This window comes from Sebastes fasciatus, chromosome 2, assembly GCF_043250625.1.
Source record: "Sebastes fasciatus isolate fSebFas1 chromosome 2, fSebFas1.pri, whole genome shotgun sequence".
Taxonomy (NCBI): Eukaryota; Metazoa; Chordata; class Actinopteri; order Perciformes; family Sebastidae; genus Sebastes; species Sebastes fasciatus.
Genome location: NC_133796.1, coordinates 33,556,267 through 33,581,599, shown reverse-complemented (window position 1 = coordinate 33,581,599; position 25,333 = coordinate 33,556,267). Strand labels below are relative to the sequence as shown.

The following is a 25,333-nucleotide window of genomic DNA, read 5'->3' as shown; positions in this document are numbered from 1 at the left end:
TTGTCTAGGATAGAATGATAAAGTCCTGGACTTATTTCCAAGATTGTCCCTGGTGTTTACACAGTCCAGCAACCTTTATCAAGACAGAGACAGACATTCAATGTCTGACATTAAGAAATGTTAGAAGATAGGAACTAAAACAACTAGAAAAGGATGAGGTACACAAAAACAGCCAGCGGCGCTCAACCTGTATGTTCAAAAAGTAGCTTGCAGCTGGATGAACAAACCGGTTGAACTTTATGTCACGTTGTGGCTGGTTATACGTACAAATTATGAAGGACAACTTCTAAATAACAAGGAGGAGCTCAGATTTGGGAATTTAAGAGTTGTTAAAAACACTGAATATGAAATGTATTTGTAAATCAATTCATTCATCATTTCGTGGCAGCTCAAGAGGCACTTGAGCTATAATCAACATGATATATGGAACATAACTAGTTATGCAAACATCATTAATTTTGCTAATGAATATGATCATTAGAAATGTTTTAAAGCAAACATGCAGTACTTTACATAGCTGGTCTTAATGTGAACTTTATATCTGATAATTGTGGAATTCAAGAAAGTTTCAAGAAACTTCCACTTATATAAAGATTCTGTGAATGAGGGATTTTAAAATAGAGCTGCAACACTTTACAGACAGAAAATTAATCTGCCATTATTTTGATGATCGATTAATCGCTTCAGTACGACAGTGTATTAGGGCCATTGCAGGTAAAAAAAAAAGAAAAGAAAATTACCGAGCCGGGGCAGGGGGGCTAATATTCCGAGAAAAAGCTTCTGATATTAAAGTCTTAAATTTAGGAGAAAAAAAGTTGGATATTCTCTGAGATTAAAGTTGCAAATTTATGAGAAAAAAAATCGAAATTTGGAGATTATAAAGTCATAAATTTACAAGGAAAAAACTGAAACTGAAAAACTGAAAATAGTGGAGTGCAAAACCGTGGTAATGCCAGCCACCATCTGAATTTTGTGTCTCCTAAAGTAGTGTTCTTATGGTAAGGATGGCATCTGAGCGAGGCGAAGATCCTGAAAGATACATATACGTGTTTTCTTTCATGTTCTTTCTGTGTTCTTTTATGAACATAAGTAAATACTAATATTGTAGAAGTTACAGAAATGTAGAGACGAACAACTTCTATCTTTGACTACACAAAAGCGTGTCTTTTATTTCAGCAATGGCCCTAATACGCCATCATACTTCAGTATTTCAGTATTCATATTTCAAATAAAAATGCCATTCTCTAAATCCTGCCTCTCAAACTATGAGGATTTGCTGCTTTTTTTGTCATATATGGTAGCAAATTGAATATCTATCTTGCAAGCAATGTGAAAGCAAAATAATGAATCAATCAATCAAGAACATAATTGGCAGATTAATCGATATCAGAAAATACTTGTTAGTTGCTTCCATACTCCAAAATGTAATCAAATCCTCCGCTGTAGAGAGGCAATCTGTTTTGTATGTATAAAGTTTGTATCATGAGTTAATACGCTATTGTGTTCACAGTGTAACTGACAGGCCGATGGCTCCATGCTTCATGTCCTGCCACCAAAGTAAACCGTTTGTAGAGCTGAAGATAGATTCCCTTGCTTCCCTGCATGGGCCTTTAAAAATGTACTGAAGGCAAATATGAATGTGACCTAGTGGCCTAAATGGGCAGAAATAAACATTCTTAACAATGAAACCCTGACATCTAGTTTTTAAAGATGCTTTCAAAAATAAAATGGACTGACTCATCTTTGTTCCAAACACTTGATTAGATGTTTTTTTCACCACATGCCAAATGATTTCCCTCCATTGTACTAATATCACAGCAATCCTACCATCATGTAACAAGCCATTATGCACCAAACGCTCATCAAACGCGAAATGGGCTCGCATCCTTTTCCTGAAGATATGGTGATTAAATCATGTATAATGCATGCACACCACAATGATATCCATAATGAGCACAGAGGCTCTCTGTGGAGGACGGATAATGATGGAGAGTTCAACCAGTGAGGTCGCCATGGTAATAAAGGAGTAGCTGGTGCAGCCCCAGACTGTTGACCAGTTTAGACTGGCAGGGCTAAACTGTGGGCTGACCAACCTTTATCCCACAGACTGATAAGACTCAGCAGAGAGCAAAAGACTGCACGGAAGGGAGGGGAGGGAGGGAAGGGAGGGATGATGACAGGGAGGGAAGGAGGGGGAGGATGGTGTGAGAGAGATAATAACTACGATTACATGCACACAAGAAACCAGGTTACTGTGAGAAATCAGGTTAAGGCAAGAAATCTGAAAACACGTTGACATGCACCACAATTCGTCAGTTACCGTGAAACTGAATGTATATTTTTCCCCCAACCTCTCTACCAAGGATAACATATTTTTTTACTTTATTAATGATATATGCTGCTGCAGCTTGAGGAGTGGTGTCGCAGTGAGAGAACTGACTCTGTAGTAAGAGAGCACACAGTTTCCTTCTTACTGTGCATATGTGCAATAAGGCTTTCTTAAATCAAGCTACATTATACACCTTACATTGTTTTCTTGCAGTATACGTCCATACACTACTTACTAGGACTGCCCCATTTTATGGCCAAAATTATATCAATATTGAGTTCCTGATTATTTATCAAGATTATTCATTGATTTTAGGGACAATTGCAATTTCACATTTAAATAAACAGAGCGCTGCTTTCACTTCAATCTTGTGCTAACTTCCAACTGTCAAAAACTCTAACTGTTTTCCTTTTACTTTGTTATAATCATCTATAGCGGTTATTTGCATAAAAACACACAATTCAAATGATTAAGAAATAGATGATTGTATTTTTATTCAAATATTTGCTTTAATTAAAACAAATCTTGGTATTAGTAGTTCTAATTATAAGAGATTAAGCTGCTTAGAGCTAGTGTTAGGAAGTTAAACAGGTCATAATTCCCTCTCTAATATCTATTTTGAAGTGCTGTGAAAACGTCTCCTTCAAACATCTGGATTTATTCAAGTTTCACACCAAAAACTACATTTTATAAGATTACATTTGAACACATCATGATAGCGTTATAATTTACCATTGCCCAATCCTCCTCAATTTGTACTGAACAGAGCTAGCATAATATAGCTCAATGGAACCTCCGCTGACGGAGACGAGCAGACGAGCCGGTCACTGTGATTACACTGAGCAGCATCATGGGAATGAATTATTATATTAAGTGTCTGATTAAGTTAGTTGTTCCAAATGTTTTCAGGTTGTTCCTCCACGACTCATTTTGGACTTACAGTTGTGACAAATTGCAGCTTCATGTCTTCGTCACTCACACTGAAAAACATCCACACCAACAACATGTTGTGTGTGTGTGTGACGTTACTTAGTGTGCCGCTGTGTGCCGACGTAAAAACCATCATGTGGCGGCTGCACATGTGTGTTTATATACGTGGATATATTAGACTGCTGAGACCGGCCGGCTTTGATCGGGCCGCTGATTGACGGTTCATCTCTAACTGTTAGTTTAGGAAGCGCTTCATTATTTTATGTAGCAAGTTTTCTATGAGCGGAGCATTTTAAACGTCAATATTGCAGTCGATCGTGTTCATTTAATTGTGGGAAGCCAAAATTGTGAAAAGATATTTGATTAATTGTGCAGCCCTACAACTTACTGTGTGAAATGTTGGGAATGCACATAATATAAATCAACCAAGAGCCAAAACTGTAGACAAAGCTACTACTTATCAAGAACCAACAAACCCACAGCTTATTAAATGAGAGGGCTGTAACATTTAGGGACTTGGTACATCTTAAAATAGTACAGATTATGCATAAAGTCAAAAATAAATTACTGCGTGAGAGCCAACATGAGAGGAATATGCATGTTGAAAAAACAAAAGGTCAGAACTAGTGTGCAAAAATCACTGTACTTCAGTTGAATTTATGGAGCTTTTAGTTGTTTTAGTTGTTTTAATTGTAGTGAGGAACTGAACATGTGCAGCAGCATACTGTGTAAGTTAAAAACGTCTTCCTTAAGGCGCTCTCTTATTTCGTTCTTTACACAATTATTTCTGTCACTTTTGATGTGAACAGACGAGTGCAACTCTGTGCATGTCTTCCAGGAGATATGGTCTGAAACTGTGCACCGCCATATTTAAACCATTAAATATGGGGATAATATGCGTCTGGCATAAACCGACCCTTATGTTGTACTGCTTTCATTCATTTCCTCTTTAAATACTTCCTTTTGACTTTTATGCCAAACTGTTTGTGTACAGACATAAAACTATTTTCTGAATTCCACAAACAACCTGCAGTTCATCTGAGGAAAACAGACGTTCTCAGACTTATTTATTCCAATTTTAGATGCAAGGACGCACCAAACAAGTCATAATCTTTCCTTTCACTGCGCCGTCTTAAGTCTGTCATGCACATGCGCTCTTGTAAAACAACCCTGTCAGAATCCTGGTTAAGCACATACATGGCCAACAAATCAGCTTTCTCCAGCAAAAAAAAAAAGAAATCTTGCAAACCAAGGGAGCAAAGCAAGCAAGTGGGGGAAGGGAGTCCAAAAAAAATGAGAGAGAAACTGGAGGCGAGGCAACAACAATGGGGGAGAGAGAGAGAGAAAGAGAGAGAGAGGGTAAAGAGGGATTGAGCAGTAATCAGAAGATCAGAGAGAAGTAAACAAGCAGAGAAGAGGCAGAGTATGTGAAAGAGTGTGATCAGGGAGACGACAGCAGTCTTAAAGCAAGAGAAGACAATCTCCCAGTCTGCCCATGAGGGGGGAATTACAATTAATCAAGTGGTTTCATTACTGCCCTCCATTATTATAAGGATAAAGAGGGTCATTTTTGAAGCAAATTAAAATTTCCAGCTTTGAGAAACGATGTGCACCAACTTCCTCTGAGTTTTTCCCTCCTCTCAGCCGCTCTCTCTGCTTCTCTGAGAACAATACGATCGGCATGCATTATTTATTGGAAAGTACATTTGAAAGTACTGTATGTGCAGATGGGTGTGTGTGTGTGTGAGAATGATGTGAATGTGCGATTCAGATTCAAATGAGGTGAGGGTGTGTTCCGCGGGCACAGGTGTACGCCTGTATGATTTCATCACTTTGCATGCAAATTTTAACCGAGAATGGCCGCGGAGACAGAAGACGGGGGGTGGGGGGGGGGGAGCGGAGGCCGAGAGGGATGGAGCATGTGCAGAAAATGGATAGAGTGAGAAAGGGCGAGGGAGGAGGAGAAAGATGGTGTGATGACAGAGCTGCAGGCGCTGTGTTTGTACATGCATCTGCAGGCAAATTAATCATGAGATGGTCTCTTACTCCATTAAAATGCTAATGTAGGAAAATCTAGACATTTCCATATATTTGCAATATATCCCAGAGCCCAAAGAGTGTTATTATGCTAAATGCATGCTGGGTGCTGGATGCACACCTAATATAAGGACAAGATCAAGATTAAAAGTCTCTTAAGTAGCGAATTAAAGGGCAGATTGGATATAAGAAATAAGAGACGATTCTGGATATTTGTACTCATTAAAGTAATGGGGTCTTACTTAAACATGCTATTTTCTGCTAAAGTTGGAACAGTTTTAGTTATTTTACGTGAAAGATTTGTTTTTGTCTGCAAGTTTTCTGCCTTAAGTATTTCTGACAGCTGCTATCTGACAATATTATGAACTCGTTTACCTGTTTCACCATGTTTCTGATTATAAATCTACAGAATCAAGTGCCGTGCAAAATGAGAGACAAAATTCAATTTAAAAGATATAATATGAAACCCATTCTCTTATTTTGGACTCACTACAAGTGTGTGTCGCTACATGGGAACAAAGTTAAGTTTTGTTCAGGAAGTTGAGATGTGATGGTGTTATGCATGGCCGGTGCATAACTGTTTTCTCAGCAGTGCTACAGAGTGACGGGGAGGAAAGGTTTCCTTATCCTCATCATTAGGGCTTTCGCAATAACCGCCCTATTGACAAGCCAACCGCAGGGGATGCAAGCAACCCCCACAACCGCTATGTTCACATTTTTTCTTTTTAAATTCTTTGCAGTGGGTGCGCCGCATATTTCGCATATATCCAGAGCAACTACTCTACCTTGTGTCGACATTTTTACTTGTGCGGATATTCTGTATCATAGCAACCGGACGCAACCAAAGTGTCCTGCATTTAACAATAAAAAATATGAATTTGTTTTAAAACTCTCATCTTTGTCATTTAAAATAAATAAATAGGATAAATTAAGTAAAAAAAAGGCATATAAATACCATCATAATAATAATAATAATAATAATAACAACAACACAATAATATTGCATATCGCGCTGTTGAGCCAATCCTTATCCCTGCAGGGGAAATTCCTTCATCGTGACAGCCCTATTCATCATAAACGTCTTGGCTCTCATTGCTCACTTCATTTAGTATCCTAGGAGACATGTGACTTTGTGTAGATATATGCAGTAATGTAGACACATGTAGTGATTCATTTATAGTCAGTGGCTCCACACTGATGTAAAATTGGTTTCACAGCTAGAAATATATACGTACAATGAAAGTATACTAACAGTTCATCGTGTGACAGTGTTGCTCAGCCCACCCAAAAGAAATTCCAGCATAGTATGTAATAAATATAAATTTCCCCAAAAAAGCCATTATTCACCTAAAATGTACGTATTCAGTGGCTGAATGTCACTCTCAAAATTACCTTCCGATCCACAAAAAAAGAAAACTATGTACAGCATATGATTAATCGTTAAATGTTGGTTTCAAGCTTGAGACTAAATCATAGACTGTAGACTGCTGTTTTGAAGCCTCGAGTTCGGCATTTTGGCCGTCGCCATCTTGGTTTTTGGAACCAGAAGTGACACGAGAGGGTGAAGGTAAGTACAACCGAACACTGAATAAAACATTTTTACCAAAATGTTGAAATTAACTTTCATGAACTGAAAACACACTGTGAAAGGGTTAAAGTTGTAAGATAAAAACGCAGACACCTCCCAGACTAGACAACGCCGTGGTAGCGACCTGTCAATCACAAAGTATCCACGTCCTAAAGCATCCCCTGCTTTATGGTCTATTTGACTCTAAATGGAACCATAATTTACTAAATGAACATCATGCTGTATTGAAGAAGACTTGAAACTAGCGATTGAGACCATAAACTCATGTTTACAATGTTTACTGAGGTAATAAATCAAGTGAGAAGTAGGTTCATTTTCTCATAGACTTCTATACAATCAGACTTCTTTTTGCAACCAAAGGAGTCGCCCCCTGCTGGCTATTAGAGAGAATGCAAGTTTAAGACAAGGTCTCTTGCTCATTAATGGAAATAAACACCTGAGAAAATACAACCACTATTAGGTAAGAAGGAGTGCAAGAGAATCTGAGAAGGCAAATTCGTCATCTTTTATTTATAAATATTTTCACTTCCACCTCTTATGAACCGACTGTCTACTCTGAACTCTTATGGGGAATCTACAAATTATATTTTTGCAGTAACATTTTGGTGCCCTGTCAATGCATTAGCAAGCAGCACGACACCAGTACTGGCAGGGAGCCTCTCCACCACAGCAGAAACACAAATGTCAATGTTTTCTGTGACTGCTACCATGATTATTATGGGAATGAAACACTGACATAAATAACCACAACCTTGCAGACTATTTCTTCTGCATTTTCACATTCCGTTTGACAGTGAAGATATAGACAGGAAACATATGGAGAGAGGGAGAGACGGATGACATGCAATAATGTTCCTTGCTCTGCTGTGGTTACTGTATATGGTCTTAACCACTAGGCCAACAGGATGCTCCACAACCTTCCTTTTTATAGTGTTTTAACATAGTAAGCAGCCATGTAAATTGTGGTTTTGTGAAGTTACAAAAAACAAACATATCTTAGTCACACGCTTTGTTTTTTTAAAACCAAACCGTAAATAAAACATGGTGCTATAATGCCGAAAACTAAAAGCAGGTTTAACTGAATTATTACTCACCAGGAAACCATTAACGCTTAAACACATGTATTATACCCTGCAGTGTGATGATAGATAGTGCAAATATAGCGCATACATAGTGATTAAATGTACCCATCTACATCGTTCCCCTTAAATCCGCCACACTCACACGTGTCCTCACCTAGACTGGTTGGCTTGATGAGCTCGTCCAGCATGTCGTAGAAGGGCAGCCTCTGGAGCTTGACATCTGGGTGGACCGGATGCAGCGTGGCCGAGCCGGACAGGTGGTGCGTCAGCCCGGTCAACTCGTGCTTCCCGGGGCCGAGCAGCGAGAGGGGAAGTAAGGCGGCGGGCGACGGGGCTCCACCGTGACCGGCGTGACCCTCGTACGCCAGCTGTGTCAGTCCAGCGGGCAGTGCGGCGCCCCCTCCTCCGACCCCTCCGGCCGAGGCCGGGTGGTGTGGCCCGGGCATGGCCAGCTCTGAGTGGGACACCATTTTGGCAGGGAAGCGTCGTCGGTAGAGCTCTTTGACCTTCATGTGCACGGCGGGGCTGCAGCCGGCCTTCAGCAGATGCAGCGCCTTGGTCAGCAGCTCATGCTTGCGTCCGTGCTTGTTGCGTCCAGCGTAGCCCAGCAGCACCTGCAGCTCCGACACCCGCAGGCTCATCACCATTTGCTGTGAGGAGGAAGAGGATGAGAAATCAACTTTTGAGATGCCATTCATACACGGACACAAAACTGATCAAAGTACCAATCCAAATGGCAATCAACAGTCATTGAAGTAGTCAGTCATTGATGTGTAGAGACCGCAGGGCCGAGCCAGGACACAAAGAAAGGTGGGTTCACTTTACGGGCCGTTCATACATATCGACCTTAAAGCTGGGACAGGCTGCTATTCATTGTGAATGGGACCTGGCATTGCAGCCTGGCTATAGGGGTGGGCGATATGGCCAAAATCATGTTATATGTAATTTCATATCAGGAAACGTTATATATCACAAATACAGTAGTTGCTCTGTAAATTCAATTAAGAAATGGTTTAAAATAACCATAACGTACTTCATCACATTTGATTATTTTCTTCTTTTATTTGGAACTTCCATATGAGACTACGGAAGCTAATTTTGAAAAAAATGCTTAACCGATAACTGACCCTTGTTAACCGATTATTAACCGTTAACCGACAAGATTAGTGCCTCACATGCAGCGGTGCGCCAGCCGCAGTGTATTAGCACAACAGACAACTGAGTCCCCAGTTCACCCGTACGGGAGCGTATGTTGCGTTCACTGTCTCCAGTTCAACGTCCGGGAGCGTCAACTTGTGGTGTCACGGAAATGCATCCACGTTCCCAGTAAAAGTCTCCAACGCACATTTAATTTAGTTTAACAGATTGTCCGCTGTGTGTCTGCCCGGTGCAACGATACTCTCTCTGCCCAGATTAACAATAGCGATTGTGGCGGGGAGTGTGGGGTTGTTAGTGGCGTTATAGCTGTGAATGTAAGTGTAGCAGACAGTGTGTGTACAGTTTATTTGTTGGTGGATAAATGCTACGAGGCTACAACTCGCTACGCTCAAGCGAGCCATAGACCGGAGCCAACATCCTGTATTTTGCAACTCCGGCTCTGCTTCTTAAGGTGGGGGGGTTAAGGATGACCAGCTTTTCTCATTAAAGTGACGAGCCGCTCCTCTGAGCCGCTCAGCTTTTGAATTAATTATTAACATTTCTTTTAACGGATAGCGTTAATTGGTTAAAATGCTTAATGTCGGTTAACGGTTAAACGGTTAATTATTAATATCCCTATATGAGACATGAGACAACACTTGAGTTAACAACAAAAGACTCTCAAACAAAAGACTAAGACTTTCAAAATGAAAGCTTTAAGGTTCCTGAGAACAATAATTTCAGTGTTACAGGTTTTAATTAACAGGTGCAAATAAATACCAGCCTGACTTCAGACAGTGCAATATAAAAATCACACAAATTTGTATTTAAGGGTATACTAAAAGAAAAAAAGACTTGACTTTTCCTAAAAGATTTGCTCATCTTTTGTTTTAAAAAGCTGACAAAACACTGTCAAAATAAAGTACAGTGTGCAAACGTCTGGTAGTTCTTCCTCATCTTGGGTTGGTTGGGATGCCTCCTCCTGCTCTACTTCACTCTCCTTTTTGGAATGAAAATGCTTATTATATTTATAATATTTTAATGTTCAACACGGGCCATTTTGGTAGAATATGACATAGAATGGAAATGTTTTTGTTTTACTTTTGTACGGTACTTTTTAGGCGGACGTTGTACTGGCCAAAATGGCAGAAGCATTGCTGTGCTGCTGGATGCTGATGTTGCAATGGAATGAGCAATTGACCTTCACTTCTTAGCAATAGACGTTCTTTGACGGTATTGCCAAATCTCTACCGGTGAACACATTTCTACTGTTGCATGGTATATACTATCATATCGCCCAACCCTACAAGGCTACAACACAACCACAGAGATTTAAAAAAGGTACCCAGCTGCACTACAAGTTGAGAAAGGCTCAACTTTATGCAAATGCACTCTGACACAAAGCGAGTGACAACCAGGCAAGAGCAAATCACGATACCGATCGGTCTTGCCTGTTCGGGCATCATTGTTGTATTAAAACTAATTCAACAACTCATAATGCTTAAAAAAAAAGACAGAAAACAAAGCTGTTCTGCACTCTGGAAACAAAATGTGCAACAGGAAATTAACAACGTCCTTGAGCGTAGTACGTTGGCTACGTCAGAAAGCAACTGTCCAGCCGGAGCAGAGTATGTAAATGATGTGCTCAACCCAACACACCCACAGAGCTGCAGATTTATGGGAGGCCAGAGACTGACTACTACTTAGTGTGAGTGCAGCGTTACTCTCAGTTAGTCTTGGAGCAGTCCCAGGGAAAAGCTTAAGAAGTTACTACATTTGGCTGCTCTGCAAGCCCTCCTGCCACTGTCAGCCTGACCAGGTATGAAAGTAAATGGACGAATTGAATTTTAAATGCATAATTGGATGATTTGCATCAATATTCTGTATCTTTATCTGGTTAGATGCTGATGTGTTGCCTCTAAGCAATGCCAAAGTCTGCGCTGAGTCTCTCCCTATACATTGAGATACATTAGCTCGGCACAGCTGGCCATTTGCCTCACAGATGTTTAAAAAAAACTACACACACACACACACACACACACACACACACACACACACACACACACAGTAGAGTTTCCCTTCTGGCAGAAAAGCATCTCATTGCACTACAATGCATACCATAAAAGTGAGAACCTGTCAGCTGGATCAGCACCTGTCCAAATACTACACACACCACTGACACTCGATGCAGCAAGTTTTTGCCTGTGTTGGAGTGAGAAAAAAAACTACAAAGGCTTCTCCCCGGCTCAACGTGAGGCTGAGGCGGTACCTCCCAGGGGGTCGTGGGATGGAGTAGCTGCAGCGAGAGCATGGGAAAAAGTGTTGCCTGCACTGACTTCAGGTTAAGCTTCAGGTTGGTCCAAACTAGAGAGCGCTAGCAGCTCTTCAGCTAGCCACTGTCCAGATGTATATGTGGACGAACTTCAGGTAAAACTTCACAAAGATAGCAAAGTAAGTTGTACCCTCAGTGACTGTAACTCAGCACTTCCCGCAGCCGTTTAGATGTAAAGGGCATGATCAATTATCATCTGAAGCTGCTGCACCAAATGCTGAAATTCCATTACTCACCTCAGAAACAAAACAAAGACACAAAATGTACCTTAAAGGGAGATTTGTCAAGTATTTCATTCTCTTATCAACATGAGAGTGCACACATATGCTTTTTTTATGCAAATGTATGTATATATTTATTACTGGAAATCAATTACGACGAAACTATGACAAATATTGTCCAGAAACCCTCACAGGTACTGCATTTAGCATAAAAAATATGCTCAAATCATAACATAGCAAACTGCAGCCCAACAGACAACAACAGCTGTCAGTGTGTCAGTGTGCTGACTTGACTATGACTTGTCTCAAACTGCATGTGATTATCACAAAGTGGGAATGTCTGTAAAGGGGAGACTTGTGGGTACCCATAGAACCCATTTTCATTCGCATATCTTGAGGTCAGAGGTCAACAGACCCCTTTGAAAATGCCCATGACAGCTTTTCCTCGCTCAAATTTGGCATAAGTTTGGAGCATTATTTAGTCTCCTTCCCAACAAGCTAGTATTCCTCAGATTTTTGGTACCAATAGATTCCTTAGGTCTTTTCTAGTTTCATATGATACCAGTTTCTTCACTCAAGCTTTAAAACTGAGCCAGCTACAACCTAAAATTTGCAAAGGTGGAGGTGGGTGGAAAAGCAAGAGTTTAAATGAAAGCTCACCTCATTAACTAGCAGCCATCAGTAGCATACCATGAACCATGAAGACCGTACTATGGCAAATTATAGTGATAATACAGATAGACCTAAAGAATCATATCTGCATTACACAAATAGAAAAAACATAGCGACATACTGTATATGCATGTTGGAATCAGCGCTGTCTTTCTTATAACACGCACGCACGCACGCACGCACGCACGCACGCACGCACGCACGCACGCACGCACGCACGCACGCACGCAGGCACAGGGTAGCCTGTAAGAATGTCTTGGACAAACATCCTCCCTTCATGTCCTTTAATGACAGAGCAGGGATAAGAAAGCACAGACGCACACAAACACACGCCCCTTAAATGATAAAGCACACAGGCTGTTAGTGCCCACTGTGTCAGTTTCCGGCTAATCAATTATATACACAGCACACAGTTATAATTGTTATGTACAGAATATGTGTGCTGCGGTGTCCATACAAAGGATTAAACCTTTAAGCCTTCAAGATTTTCTTGTTGTTTCTTATAATGAGGGCCATTCCTCTTGGGTTACACTAGAGTCTTGCATTTAATTGACATTTAAAATGACATATAGGGGTGCTGTAGGCTATTTTCTGCGGCCTAAACATAGCAGCTACTTTTTAGACTTGAGAAACAAAAACGCAAAGATGAACCACTAACACTTTTTCAATGCTGGAACAGATTTCATGCAAAATTAATAACTATCCTTATATCCAACACTGATCACACACCGTCTAATTTGTCTCCTGCATATCAAATTTAGCAGGAATAAAGCCAAGTCGTTATGTTATTTGCAATGTTGCTGAGGACAAAACTGAAGCTTATTCTACTGCTGTGCTAGTTCGCTATATAGAGTATCATCTAAATGAAACTACTAATTTCACTTTCAGCATGAGTGTCCAAAGAGTGAATACAACCTCTCACTCTGGTCCAACCACAGAATTGTACTGTATCACTAAGACTGACGCATGAACGGTGCTTTTGAAAGGAACTGAAACCCCCGAAGCGTTGCAGGTTACTGTAAACTTTGTTCCATTTTTGCATATCTAGCTTTCAGTGCAAGTGCAGCAAACCAATAAGTGCTTCAAGTAACATCTACAACACTTGAAACATATGAAGCCATCCAAAACATTTTCTGGTAAAATGTTGGGCAATATTTATTCTTTTTCATTAATTAAATAGTGACATTAGAGACCTATAAATACTTTTCCTGCAGATATGAGAGGTGAATTTCCAACAGGTATGATTAGATTAGACTTCTAGTGACAAAATGTGCAGCAACTCTCATTATTTGTCACTGACTCTTAATCAGCCAAACGTCCTAAGTTTCAGATAATTATATAAGCAGATTTCAGCCAGAGGATGCTGCTCTGTCAAAGATTAAAAATAGGTCTTTTAGCCCACCGCAGGAACTTAACAAAACATAGCGTATCATGTAGCTATTGTCACAGATTCTGCTTTTATGTCCCACATTGGGTTTATGAGTTCCTGGAACTAAATTCTGGCACTGCTCAGGAGGAGGTACTAAATGTAAGTTTCAGCTACTTTTAGACGGATTATAGAAAAATGAAGGATCACAGTGCACCCAGTGGAGCAAACCGAACAACTATGATGCACTGGACGCCTTTGGGGCCACAAACTGTCCAGCTTGTGTCGTCCCCAGCAGTGCAGTTTATATTTATAAGGGGCGGGGGAAAAAATCAATACAGCATAGTATCGCAATATTTTGCGTGGTGATATTGTATCATATTGTACATTTTGAGGAAGAACTGGCATGGTCCTTTTCAAAGGAGTCCCTTGACCTCTGATCTCAAGATATGTGAATGGAAACTCTGAGATGAACTGAGTGAAAACTGTATCCTATTAGATAAAACAGATGTTGACAAACTGCATCATTTGCAGTTAAATAAGGTAATAAATCGCAATATATCTTATTGCAATACTCAGCATATCACAAAATATTTAAAATCGCAATTAGATCATATCATACTTAAGTATTGTGATAATATCAGATTGTTGGGCCTCTGGTGATTCCCACCCCTAACATATATATAATATTTTCACATTATCATAAGTATCATTAACAAATATCAGCACCACTTCTTCCATTGTTGTCTGTTCTACAACAACTTATTTTAGGTCAGTCTCACTGTAGCCCTTTTTATACAAACATACCCCTCAGTGAAATACAGTTTAAATGCAACACAGAACCCAGATTATATTCATTATTTTCTTGATCAATCTATTAATAGCTTGGTCTATAATATGTCAGAGAATAAAAAAAAGAAATGTCCATCACAAGTTCCCAGAGCCCATGGTGATGCCTTCAAATGTCGTATTTTATCCAACTAACCAACTAACTTTGTCCAAAACACAAAGATATTCAGTTTACTCATAGAAGAATAAGAAAGACACCAAATATACAGTTTTTTTGGACAGTTTTGCTTAAAAAATGACAAACAATTAATTGATTATCAGTATTGTTGCAGAAAAATGTTCTGTCAGTCGACTGATCATTAAATATTGTTCGGTTCCTGCATGGAGAAGAGATTTCAGACAACCAAACATACTCCACACTGCTCACAGTGAAGAGCAGAGCTGCTGTTTACAGACCAAACACTGCATCTTGTGTACAGCTGTCACATATGCATACACACACGCACACACACACACACACATACAGTCATACTAACAAAGTGGCCGATGTATACAACATCCAGACACAATTACCAGGACACACTGCAGACCTGTCCTTGCCCTTTGCCACTATACAAACTAACATTAAAGGCACATTCATGGAGGGGAAAGAAACAGTGAATGTAATTCTGAAGCCTTCAGGCTGAACCTCACTGCAGTTATAAAAACACATCAGTCAAACACAGACGGCTCGTACAGCAGGAAGCTCCATCACAGGTGCAGCATGCAGGCTGCAGCTGTCGGCCGGAAAATCTGTGGATTTTCAACATTTAGAGATACTTTTTAAATGAACAATAATTTTGCTAATTCAATATCATTCTGTTTAGTATCCCTAGACTTGGACAGCACACACACGCACTCAGTGAATTGGTCCGGCCAAGAAGCTGGCGGTCCTGCTGGCGACATAAATGACCAGTTCCATGAAATATGCATGTTGTAGAGAAGAGGGGGTGTGAAAAAATGATGACACTGGCTGCCCACCATTTCACACACACCACACACACACACACACACACACACACACACACACACACACACACACACACACACACACACACACACACACGCAAAGCCCCCCCACCTCCACCTACTCTCTCTACAAAGCAAACACACACTAAAGGGAGACAAATACACACAAAAACTGGCTCAAATAAACACACAAATACTCTTCCACCACACTGCGGATGTGTAACATTCCTCTGGCTTCAAAAAATAAAAAAAACGAAGAAAAAAAAAACAGGGGAGCTGGTGGAGGAGAGATAGATGAAGAGCTCTCACTATCTCCTCTTTTCTGCCCTCCTCTCCATCAGCCAATCATTCTCCTCCCCAGGACAGGTGGCCCCTAAACACCTCCATCTTCCCAGTCAACAGGAGGGGAGGAGGAGGAGGACGATGAGGAGGAGGAGGGGGAAGAGGAGGTTTATACGGTCATATAAGACAAAGAAAAGCTGCAAATCCTCATATTTAAGAAGGTGGAATCAGCAGACGTTTGGCACGTTTGCTTGAAAATGACTCAAATGATTAACCCCTTAAAACGCTGCTGGCCCGCCGGTGGGCACGGCCACTATTCTGTCTTTCGGAGGTTGCAGCGGGCTGCTAGCTTGTCGGGAAGATCGCTAAATAACGCTATGAAGTTACAAGTCAAAGTTACGAAGTTAAATTAAATTTGGGCGGGGAAAAACTAGCATGCTGATTTTCAAAGGGGTTCCTTGACCTCTGACCTCAAGATATGTGAATGAAAAAGGGTTCTATGGGTACCCACGAGTCTCCCCTTTACAGACATGCCCACTTTATGATAATCACATGCAGTTTCTTGCATGCAGTAAATGATGGTGACCTCTAGGATAATCACAGCCTCATGAAACTTTAGAGCCACAAACTAGAGATCTAGGGCATTCAGAGGATGTATGGCTTTTCTAGCTAGATTGACAATAAGGAGGTTTCTGAGCAGTCTCCAGAACCAAAGTGCTTGCCATCCAATCGCCCAAAAATGCAATTCTTGCTGAAATCTCCAAATGTCAAAAGTTTTTGATGCCAAATCACAGAACGGATTTTTCTATGGTGGTATTTTTGGAGGGATTATTGATCATTTTGATAAATTCTCTAGTGGTAAAATCTGGTTAAATTTAGCACCACATCTGTGTAACAAATGGTATCAGCCCAAAAAGTGCTGCAGAAATGAGACATGAGACATAATAGAGCATGGGGATGGCCATCATATACTTCAATCATAATGTTCTAAGCCCTTATACACTTTCACAATTTATTTAATTTAATTAATTAATTACTTAATTAATTAATTTCTACTTCTTATTAATGACTAGAACAACTTGACACACAGTGCTGAGCTGCAACTCAAATTAATCTTCATTTTCCCAGCTTTCAGATGATGTACACCACTTCTATGTGACATCTACTGTTGACTATTTATCTACCCCTGAACATCACCTGTCCCCCACCCCTACCCCTCTAAAAAATAAAAGAGGGCGGAATGGTAAGGGGTTAATCAGTTATTAAAACAGTTACAGAGTAGTAAGGCATTATTTGCTTATTAATAGGGCTGTACCGAATAGTTCGAAGCTGTGTCTGCCCTGGTTTAGTCGTGTCACTGATCAAAGACATTGGAAAACAACGATGAAATGCTTTAAAGTCATATCAAAGACATTACAGTGTCACAATATTCAGCCAGCGCGGCAGATGTTGCTGACTGATCTCCCGACGACATAACAGTGAAAATCATCTTAACTTAATTACTTAAATTGTACCCGTCTGCTTAATTCACACAAGAATCACGCCATCACCGATTTGACTGCAGTGAACAGCCGGGTTTGAACACAAAGCCTGTTTGTGTGAGAATGTGCTCCATTGTGTTGTTTTACTGAAACAACTTGACATGTAGGTGCAAAGGGAAGCTGCAACAAAGGAAGGAGGGTGAAAGAGGGAGAGAGAGAGGATACAACACAAAGAGAATAGCTGGTGGTAACAGGGGAGTTTCTACACACACACAGACACACACACACACGCACAGCATGCAGACCAGTGTGGGGTTTTAAAGCTGAAGAGGAAGTTTCTGTCTTCAGTTTACCAGCCTGTGACATTTTACAGCAATAAACAATGTATCTAAATTACACAATTTTGGTTGCCAAAGAAAAGAAGAGGATTCAAACTGTGTGCACCACAATGATAGTCTCGTCGGACTGGAAATGCCCATAAAACAACATTCTGACCGACACATGACGCTAAAACTGAAACCCACAAACACCCAGAATGATGATCAGACACCAAACACCAAAATTCGTTCAGAAAAAGAAACAATACCAGAACTGTGCAAAGAAAGGTCATTTCACTGCAGAGTTACAACTGTAGTGAAGAAGAAAAGTCCAGAATATCAGGGGTAGACGACACTAACTGGACAATATCTTAAAACAATATCACTTCTCATATATTGCATTGGAAATATTGGATTGGATTTGATTGGAAATAAAACATGCACATTTATCATCACTACACATCACACAAATAGTTTTCAAAATGATGACTTTGATAAGATAAACCGATATGATATCCTAATAAGTATGGAATAATAGATGACAGAACAGGGAACTTTTTTTTTATTAATTAAAAAAAAACATATATAAAAATTAAATGGTAAGCAATAATCAGATATTCCCTGTACTTGAGTTTGTGATTTCTTCGATAGTTAACTTTATATTTTTGTTTGATTTTTTGCATTTTGTTTAATAGTGCACACACATTTACATTTCATCTCTATTATTATTTCTACTTTTCTTATAACTTCTCTATGTTTCTATATATATTAATGTTTTATTTTAAAATGGAACAACTGTAATTTCCTCCTGGGGATCAATAAAGTATTTCTGATTGTGATACACTTAATAAACAGCATTGAATAAGGCTTTTGTTTTTTGGTAAAACAGCGCCCCCGCTGGTACATCAGTAACAGTTAAGGCAGAGAGTGGTACTGCAGCACTATAAACGGCAAGAGGCTTCCAAAACAAAAACCCACAAAATTACAATAAATTCAGATGAAGTTGTGTGAGGTGTTGATGAGAGAAAAGCCACTAAAATCACAGCCTTTCTCCCCTTTTATTCTACGTCACTAGCTCTGAGCATAGCAAATTCACGCAGATGCGTTCATATTGCAGTCAGTACAGACTACATTGGCGTGAAAATGACACGCGTAAAGCGAGAACAGTGTTCTTATTACATGTTTTTGCCTTGCGCATTAACATGTCATCAACATGTCATTCACACGCCTTTTCATGCGACTGGGCTGCTGTGTGTTAATGTTGGATCAGGGATATAATTCTTTACATAATGAAAATTCTTACTACTCTACTACTACTACTACTACTACTACTACTACTACTCCATCTACTACTACTACTCTTAACTCCTCTAAAATGTACTGTTTACACCTAATTATACTTTAACTTTACTTTAACATAAAGCACATTGTGCTTCAGCAGCATTGTTTCTAATTAACAGTCCCAAAACTGAGAAAGAAACAGAAACAGAGAAACAATTATAACTCATGCCGCCTCTTTTCCAGTAACCTTTTGAGGAACTCAAGAATTTTCAGTTTTGGTTCCTGGGCGTTGTTACTTCTTCCCTCCCGAGGTTGTACTTTCTGATGGCTCAGCCTCCATACAGGTGGAGTTTGCGGTGCTTGACCAGTTGCTGACTGGTTGAATACGAGCTTCATGAGTCATTTAGACTACAAGCAAGCACTTGTCATCACTAGTATGAATATTAGGACCGGGGAATTTCTTGTAACGTAATTGAACTTTTTTTGTAGAGCAATGACAGGAAATGAGGGAGAGAACATGAAACAAATGTCCCTGGCTTAGTTTGCGGCTCATGGTCGTCATCTTAACCCCGTAATTGAACTTTCAACAGAGTTTATTAATTGTCACTTGCAATACAAAATACATAGATTTGATAAGGATTGAAAAGGATTCAGATTTGATAAAATACTAACAAACCCCAAACCTTGCTCTATACCAGGGCTGCTGATATTAATCGTCCAGGCTGATATGTTGGCCGATATAGTAAGCTTATTGCAGATATCTGTAACGTTGTATATGTCAAATATAAGGGATATGTATGAAAATTGCTGTTTATGTTATCTGTCAATGTATTGTTATCTGATTTTTTTTAAACTCCCAAAAATTGATATCAGTATTGGCCTCACAAATCCAGTATCAGTCACACTATAGAACTTAGGCCCTGTCCACTTTTTTGACATTGTCTAGAATTACTTTATTCCTCAATTTTAGTCTTTGTAAAATGTGTTTTTCTATCTCTCATTGAATTCATTAAAATATCTAGGTGTGTGTATGAATGACAAAAGAGTCTTCAATTTTGGTAACAATGCTACCTGCAGATGAAATGTCATGACACTCAGTGGAGCAGGTGTCTCCACCAACGCCATGCAGCTGTGAAGGTATGACAGCTCCAAATGTTGGATTTTTAACCAAAAGTCTACACAACTAACCTTTCCGAAAAGTTTTAAGCAAATACACTGATCAGAAAGAGGAATGAACAGATGGAATAGGATGAAAATAAAACCCCGGTTCGACTCCACTGGCAGAGCAGTAAACATTAAAAAAAGCAGCGGTCCTTGCAAAGCATCATTTATCACAAAGTCAAAAGACAAACTTTAAAAACTCAGCATAAACTTTACGTCTTTGTGTGTGTGGTTCATAAAAGTCCCATATCCGCTCTGACTTTTGGACTAAGTTTAGTCCTCCAAAGCGTTTTAGATGCAGTGTTGTTTCTGCCTCATGCTGTTTTTCTATGCTTGCTGAGACATGTTGTTTCCTTTTTCCAAAACATCTGTAGCTGACTCTGCGTCCAAACTGGCCCAAAACTTTGAGAAAACATGGCACCTATTACAAACTAACAAACCCCAGATATCAAGGAGCTCCAACAGATAGATTTCCATCTCTGTTGATCCTTCACAGAAAAGTCTACAACAGTTTATAATAAGAAACAGCTAGTAATAATGCAGGCCTACTTTGGGATTGACCAGGATAGATTTTTTTCTGATAATATTATCTGTTTTTTAAATAAAGTATCCATATTCCAAGACCACATCCATCCAAAGACAGCTAAATCTACAAAAGCATATTTTTCCTCACCGCTGTGGCCGTCTGTTCCATACATTCTTGACACCTAACAAGTAAACCTTTTCGAACACATTCTCCAGAGTGGATAAAACCGAACAGGCTTTTTTAATGCGAGCAAGGAAACAGAGTTTTTCAAGAAAGAGTGACCGACTTGTATGCCTGCTCAGATGTGGTCTGGTCTGCATGGCAGTAAAGCCATTTTAACTCATTTTATATAGCTGATCGCAGGTTGTACCTACAGTAAGAGCTGTGATCAATAGAGGTGGGAATCACCAGAGGCGAAATGATAAGATATTATCCCAATACTTATTCGATCTTATTGCGATTTTTAAACATTTTGCGATATGCCAAGTATTGAGATAAGATATATTGCGATGTATTATCTTTTTTCAACTGCAAATTATGCAGTTCGTCAACATGTGTTTTATCTAATAAGATACAGTTTTCACTCTGTTCATCTCAGAGTTTTCATTCACATATCTTGAGGTCAGAGGTCAAGGGAGCCCTTTGAAAATGGCCATACCAGTTTTTCCTCACCCAAATTTAGCGTAACTTTGGAGCGTTATTTAGCATTCCTCCCAACAAGCTAACATGACATGACTGGTACCAATCAATTCCTTAGGTTTTCCAGTTTCATATCTTCATACATACCTTCACTCCAGCTTTAAGACTGAGCCCGCCACAACCTCTGAAATACAGAATAGTGTCCGGGCCCACCGTCGGATTGTTAAGAGGTTAATAGTTTATATAATAAAAGATTGATACTTGAAGTCTGTGTGTCAAAACAATATTGCAAAATATTGCGATACTATGTTGCATCGATTTTTTCCCTCACCCCTAATGATCAAATCACTATTTTATACTGGTGCAAAAAGAAACAGGAGGAAGATATTTAACCATATCTTGTTATTTTGGTGCTTCAGTGCAGGACAAGCATCTTCACAAAAATGACCCAAAGACTGTATGGTTTAGGCTCTACTAAATGCTTTCTTTTTATAATTAGCCCGTTTACTGTGTTCACTTTGAGCTCGACTTAAATGATGGCAACCACAGTCTCGTCATCTCTCTCAGTATGTTTGGTAGATTCCTGTCAGACTGGAGGGAGGTGGTGTGTGGGGTGATAATTTGCTGTGTCCAGAGCTGGTGAGAATGACTGATGGAGGGATAAAGGGAAGGGGGATGGGGGGAGAGAGAGAGAGAGAGAGAGAGCAGCTGAGCCTCTAAACCAAATGAAATTCTGCACAGCTCCAGTTTTTGCCATCAGTTTGGTATGGCTGGTGACATTACTGTAAATAAGACACCCATGAGCCTCATCCACCGTTGCTATGGAGAAGAAACCAGTCAGAGGCACAAATCAGAGCTGTACCAAATTCAAAAGGCTTCATTTTTGCAATTGGGACCAAAATACCTCACAGTAGTTGCCAAAATCATCCAGAATCATCCAGAATCAGAAATTAAACTGACTGCCCATTAGGGCTGGGCAATATGGCCAAAATCTTTTATCGTAAAATAGATAATTTCATATCTCCATACCAATATAGCATGTTTTCTGGTAGTTCAATAAATAGTCTATATTAAATAACCACATGGTAAAGCCTATTAGTGTATACTCCCGTGTGAATTAAATACTACAAATTGCTATACTGAATATTTTCTCATTTTAAGAACTTGAGTGGAAAACAAACACAACAGTTTTAAGTGAAATTATAAAGAAAAAAGAAATAAATATATCCCTAGCCTATCACGATAAAAATGACATAGGAAATATATATATAATAGACATTTTTATATCGTTTAGACGATATAAATTGTCATATTGCCCAGCCCTAACTGACCATTATTCTCTTGATTAATCGTTTGACATATAAAATGTTCGAACGTCATGAAAAATGCTCTTCACTGTATCCCAGAGCCCAAGTGAGATCTTCAAAGACCTTGTTCTGTCTGACCAACATCCCACCAATCAAAGATATTCGGTTTACAATTATATAAAACAGAAAAATCCTCATTTGAGAAGCTGGGACCAGAGAATGTTTTTTATTTTTCGGTCGATCCTGATCGATTAATCGACTAATTGTTGCTAATTGATTTATTATTTACTTTACTATTAAATTAATCACCAACTATTTAGATAATCAATTAATCGGTTTGAGTAATTTTTTAAAGGAAATAAGTCAAAATTCTCTGATTCCAGCTTCTTAAATGTGAATATTTTCTGATTTCTTTACTCCTCTATGACAGTAAACTGAATATCTTTGCGTTGTGGACAAAACAAGACATTTGAGGACGATATCTTGAGCTTTTGGAAACACTGATTTCACCATTTTCTGACATTTAATAGACTAAAACAACTAATCCATTAATCAAGAATGGACTTGCATTAGATAGCACCTTTCTAGTCTTCCGACCACTCAAAGCGCTTTACACTACATGTCAGCATTCACCCATTCACACACACATTCATACACTGATGGCAGAGGCTGCCATGCAAGGTGCCAACCTGCCAATCAGGATCTAATCTAAACACTCATTCACACACCGATGGCGCAGCCTTCCGGAGCAATTTGGGTTTCAGTATCTTTCTCAAGGACACTTCGACATGTGGACTGGAGGGGCCAGGGATCAAACTGCCGATTGGTGGACAACCCGCTCTACCTCTAAGCCACAGCCGCAATATAATCGACAGATTAATCAACAATAAAAATAATCATTAGTTGCAGCCCTAATCTTTAGCTTCCACTTGCTGCTAACAGGCAACATTTTTCAGCTGGGTAACTTAATGTTCTTACCAAAATGCACCTTGGGAGCCGTATTTAACTTCTGTCTTCAACTTTTTATGTACACAGACTTGGAACTTTTATTTTGTACATAAAAAAAACAGAAGTATTCCAACACGGCTGCTCATATTTTCTACTGTGTCAAATTGCATGCCGTTCCAAGCCTTGAATGTGCTCCAAATGTCTGTCTTCTGACATTATCTATGCAGAAAATTACCATGACTTTTACTTCCAAGATGCCTGAAATAACGCCTCCCACTTCTCAACTCTATTACAGTAATATTTTAAAAACAGCACTAAACTGAAGATAGCTTGTTTCCATGCCTAATGTGTGTGTGAGAGAGATTCAGAGTGACACTACTGCATCTGTCAGAGGCTTAGATGTTATTAAAACACCCGTATAACACACACAGCTGAGCTTACTGCGACACGTAAACCAACTCGTGCATGCCGATTGACGATCAGATCGACTCTGCTTTTTCCTCACTGGTATTAAGGAAGTCAAATTTTGGAGAAAATAAAATCTAGAATCAGCAACTGCGAGTTTACGCCTCCTACTGTGAAATGTCAAAATGTCTCCAGTGAAAAAGGTCAATTATTAAATGTTTTATTGGTGTGTTTATCTTAACTCATTTAATCACACGCTACAAACAAGTGCAAACAGGAAATTCACAAATGTACAACGCACACACACACACGGAATATACCAAATATTTCACGGTTATCATGCTTCAGTTCAACCGAGCACACACACAGAGGACAGTCACAAAGACATGCATGCCACAAAGAGATGGCATGCGAGGCGGAAACATGTTCACACACACACGAAGCATCAGGACCCACGCAGAGATCATTAACCTCACAGTGATCGCATGTGCCGGCCAAATGGCTGGTGTGTGTGCAAAAACCTCAAAGGCACCGTTCAGTCATATGATTATCACATGACATGCACACAACAACGCTGTCTGCCTGTGTATGTGGATAAAACTGCTCAACTAGCTCGAAACCTTTTCAACAGGGCTGACAGAGAAATATGTGTGATAATGATTAACTTCACCTATGCTTAGAAAAAATCCTGTTACACATTTAGGAAGACAAATTTAGGCTAGGCTTTTTTTTTCCATTGCCTGAGGCGACACAGTACACCATAAATATTTTCCTCCCCTCATGACGACACTGAGAAGTAATGCAGTGAAACAGGAGTCTCTAGACCACACCTTGCCTAGACCTTAAACCATTCTAACTCTAACTTGCCGCCTTTAGCAATATCATGATTTTACACTTAAAGGCTTCACAAATGAGTCTGGAAACATTGGCAGTCATCTTAAGGTGCACTGAAACCTCCATCTCTGTGTTGCCTGTATTCACTGATTGAGGATGCTGATGGTTTTCAGGGCTCAAAATTGCATTCAATCCCCACTAACAACCAACTATAACTCCATGAGACATTCTCCGGGGAAGAACTACCAGCTGGTATAATTATCAGTCAGACAACGAGCTACTCCTTGGTGATACTGGTGACACAGGTTCCTATTGTAAGAAAATGCAGGTGAAACTCGATGGAGGCGCAATCAACATCATTAGAGAAATATTCTTTGACTGAGAAAGATATTTTTTGAACGCACAGGATGACTGCAGGTTCACAGGTAGGGATTGAAATTTTCTGAGACTAGTACAGATACAATACCTGTATTAAGGAACCAATACCAAAACAATTTGTTGTACTTTAAATCAGGGTCGGTAGTGTTAATAAACACTACATTTTTTAAATGATCCAACCTAAAAACCCAGGCGAGTGTTGCCAACTCTTTTCCAGTGAAGGTAGCTATCAGCACTAACTCCCCAAAAGTCACTAAATCTAGCAAGAAAGTTGCCGAGTCGG

The 25,333-nt window shown here is 39.6% G+C and overlaps 1 protein-coding gene across 2 annotated transcripts in view; it reads right to left on the bottom strand.

The window, feature by feature from the left end:
* The window catches only part of LOC141759057 (E3 SUMO-protein ligase PIAS1-like), a 69,953-nt gene that overhangs the window by 27,489 nt on the left and 17,131 nt on the right, over positions 1-25,333 (bottom strand). For both annotated transcript variants that reach the window (XM_074620968.1, XM_074620960.1), the window contains exon 2: positions 8,121-8,616. In XM_074620968.1, coding sequence (XP_074477069.1) covers positions 8,121-8,616 — 496 coding nt within the window. The remainder of the gene's footprint in view (positions 1-8,120; positions 8,617-25,333) is intronic.